Source organism: Pinus tabuliformis, chromosome 8 (assembly GCF_031772625.1).
Source record: "Pinus tabuliformis cultivar Carrire ecotype Pingquan chromosome 8, CPIR1, whole genome shotgun sequence".
NCBI classification, from domain to species: domain Eukaryota; kingdom Viridiplantae; phylum Streptophyta; class Pinopsida; order Pinales; family Pinaceae; genus Pinus; species Pinus tabuliformis.
Window position 1 is genome coordinate 1,675,027,611 of NC_142294.1, and position 3,836 is coordinate 1,675,031,446.

Below are 3,836 nucleotides of genomic sequence, written 5' to 3' on the forward strand. Positions count from 1 at the left end.
GAATATTCAGTCACTTTACCATAGATATTATTAGGGTATAAATAGGTTTTGTTACAGGACCATCAATACCGGAAGACCATAGATACCATGACTCATCAATACCACATCCCAAAAACCATATGTGATTTTACAGTTAAAATATTTTATAAATATTTTATTTAAAGTCAATTTTATAATCATAACTTTTCAGACAACTCCTCCACCTCGTTAGACTATGGGTATGTTAAAATCCATTTTACCTTATAAATTAAAATAATGGTTGTGTAGCTATATTTAAATTTAATTAATAAGAATATAAAAGCTTTAATACCTACAATAGACTTACAATATAACAATATTTTCAATCATGAATATTCACACTCACTTTACCATATTAACATGCAAATAGACTTTGTTAGAGGACCATCATACAATGACTCATCAATACCACATCCCAAAAACCATATCTCATTTTACAATTAAAATATTTTAAAAATATTTATTTGAATTCAATTTTATAATAATAAATCTAAAAGGAAAAATATAATTATAATTATTTTTTAGATATATTTTAACTATTTATCACATTAAAATATATATTACATCCCAAAAATCATGGCTCATTTCACAATCAAAATATTTTATAAATATTTTATTTGAATTCAATTTTAAAATAGCAAAAGGTAAAAGGAAAAAAAATATTATAACTACTGCTATAGATATATATAAACCCTTAATATCACATTAAATTATAAAAGATATAATATAGTATCACATTAAATTATAAAAATATAAATAGTATCTATAAATTAGATTAATTTTACTATAGAAATTAAAATAATAATTTTTTAATCATATTTAAATTTCATTAATAAATTAATATAATAATTTTTTAATCATATTTAAATTTCATTAATAAGCCCATAAAAACTTAATACTTACTTATGCATTGTAACTTTAAATATAGGATTATTTTTATTTTATTTTATTTTGAAGAGGGTGGTCAACAAGATTTTTAACTATGGATGTTCACTCACCCCCACTTTACCATAGATATTATTAACTTGTAAATAGACTTTGTTACAATACCATAACATGGGCCAATACCATGACTAGTCAATATCACATTTCCCAAAACCATTTATCACTTCACAATCAAATTATTTTATAAAAGTATATATATTTAATGTGATTTTATTAGTTTTTGTGGCTAGAGAGCATAAAATGGAAGAGATGTTGTAATTTCCTATTATATTATGTTATCTAAACATTTTGACTTGGTCAAAGTATATATACATTAATTAAAACATGTTTTAAGGTTATCTAGTAAACTTCTATAAGCATCAAGACACTTCACTTATGGTACATTACATATTTCCATGATTTAAAAATATTACAAAAATTATTTTACATTATTATTATTATTATTATTATTAAAAAATTGATATATAATTTAAAAATACACATCTAACAAATTTTTTTAACATATTATCAGTGTTATTTAAGGTCAAAATACTACAAGTTTCAATACCATATACTAAAAAAATTTATACCTCATCTTTGTATTACACCCTTAATTAATTAATTTATTAGAATGATAAAAATCACCTTAACAACTATATATATATATATATATATATATATATATATTGTAAATATTAAATTTTACACATTTACCATAGGTAATTAGTCAGGTTAATGCCTCACTCTATATTATTACTATTATCCAGTTTTAAGATCACAGTCAAGCACGTGTATGAGACCCCTTTTTTGTAGGAGAAGGGACCCATCTTAACTGAGTGATTTGAATACTAAATCTATAAGCACGGGTATGAGACCCCTTGTTTGTAGGACAAGGGACCCATCTTAACTCAATCATTTGAATACTAAATCTATAAATCTATAACCCTGAAAAAACACATTGTTTTATAGAGTCTTGGATCTCTAAAGCTTTGAAACACATTGTTTTATAGAGTCTTGGATCTCTGAAGCTTTGAGTAAAGGCCATTGGGAAACAGGTGCATTTGAAGTGGTCTAATGGAGCTTATTCCAAATGATATCATTCGTGAGTAATTGTTGAGAGTACCTTACAAATCACACTATATGTTTAAAGGTGTCTGCAAAAGTTGGGAGGCTATGGTGAGTAGCCCTAAATTCTATGAAGATAGAAAAATATCACGAGTAAGTGAGTACCTACTCTGCTTGATTCGAAAATACCGGATCACTCGTCATGATCACCATTATGCATGCGTACCTCCCATTGACGATGCCCCCTTCGCTGGCATACCAGAACGGTGTAAGTGTGTGGCTGTGAATCGAAAGTTGGTCCTCATAGGTGGATACAATGGAAGTAGCCACGACATGAGTCTGATGAAGGGTGTGTACATTTATGAATTTGAGTCCGCTAGTTGGAGCCTCGGATCTGACATGACCACAACTCGATCATTCTTTGCCTGCTTTGTCTCTTCTTCCACAGGACTTGTCTACGTGGCTGGAGGGATCAATGAGAAAAACACGTGGGAAATTCTGCCTCATATGAACCAACCACACGGCGATGCATGCCATGGTGTTTTCATGGAAGGTAAATTTATGGTGATAAGCAGAACCCAATTGAACAGAACTGCAGAAGTTTACGATCCTAGAGCGAGAAGTTGGAGAATGTGGGAAGATATGTGGAGATTCGGTGGATATACCTGGGGAGTTGTACGTGTTCAGTGGACAAGACGTGGTCAAGTATGATGGTGAGAAAAATGTTTGGTCTGTTATCGCCTCTCTCCCACGATTTCATCCCTATTATTTTAGTGCTACACAATGGGGCAAGTGGACTTTCATAAGTGGATATGACAAATCTTACAAAGACGTGTCATACCTGTTTGACCCCTCAACTGGGTAGTGGGTTGATGTTAGGCTTCCTAGTGGTCCATAACGCACTTCCGGTATCTTCGTATCTGCGGCAACTGTCGAGATTTAAGGCCATGGTTCGTTTTGTAGAGTAATTTGGTGGGTAATTTAGTTTTGTGGATTAATTTTTGAAATAATTTCAGGATGTAGTGGGTTTGCAGTTACGTGTTTGGGGTAGTGATCTGGTGGGTAATTTAGTTTTGTGATGTAATTTGATGGGTAATTTAGGGATATATGAAGGAAAACAGGATAGGTGAGACATATCAGTCCCATCAAACTCCCGATGTTCTGGAAGGACATATTGAATTAATGACCATGCCACATGATGCCAATAAAAGGTAGATTATACTCTCCCATTGAAAGAAAGGACTGAATAAGAGGAAGGAATGTGAATTGGAAATCATAAAGATGGATTTATAATAGAAGAAAGATGATTATCAGTAAATCGAAGCAGAAATATATGTGCTAAAAAGGAAGCACATGAGTAAATCCTCATTCAAAGCTGCAAAAGGAATCATATGTCGTATAATAATTAATGTAATGGAAAGTAAATTGGATCATATGGAACTCCACCAAGTGAAGATAGATGTCATCAGAAGGGATAATAGGGAAATGAATGTAATAAATACTATTATTGGTGACTCCCCTACCAAAGTTGATGTAATAATATATTTCCTAAATCATATGTCTAAGGAATATGTCACAAAATGATCTACGTTGGATCATTATATTGTTTTCTATCAATATGGATGCATTTGGAGTGGCAAAATTGGAGGAATAAACTTACAAGATCATTTTTACCGCTAGGACCCAGTTTGGAAAAATGAGGTCTAAAACCTTATGGAAGCATTTTGAGGCATTAAATAACATTGTTTGGAGGTAAAAATTTTCCTTTTTAGCTTTACATCATTTCATGCTATTCTACACACTAAGATATTTCCAACAGTGTAAGAAGT

At 30.8% G+C, this 3,836-nt stretch overlaps 1 protein-coding gene across 1 annotated transcript; it reads left to right on the forward strand.

The window, feature by feature from the left end:
• Positions 1-2,115: 2,115 nt before the first annotated feature.
• On the forward strand, positions 2,116-2,718 carry LOC149242635 (F-box/kelch-repeat protein At1g80440-like). The gene has a single exon (XM_089370922.1). It carries the CDS (start codon positions 2,116-2,118, stop codon positions 2,716-2,718), a length of 603 nt encoding a protein of 200 aa, XP_089227048.1.
• The last annotated feature ends 1,118 nt before the right edge of the window (positions 2,719-3,836 follow it).

What these genes read in the sequence shown, in the direction of transcription:
- LOC149242635 (XM_089370922.1), top strand. Translation starts at nt 2,116, where the DNA reads ATGGTGAGTAGCCCTAAATTCTATGAAGATAGAAAAATATCACGAGTA.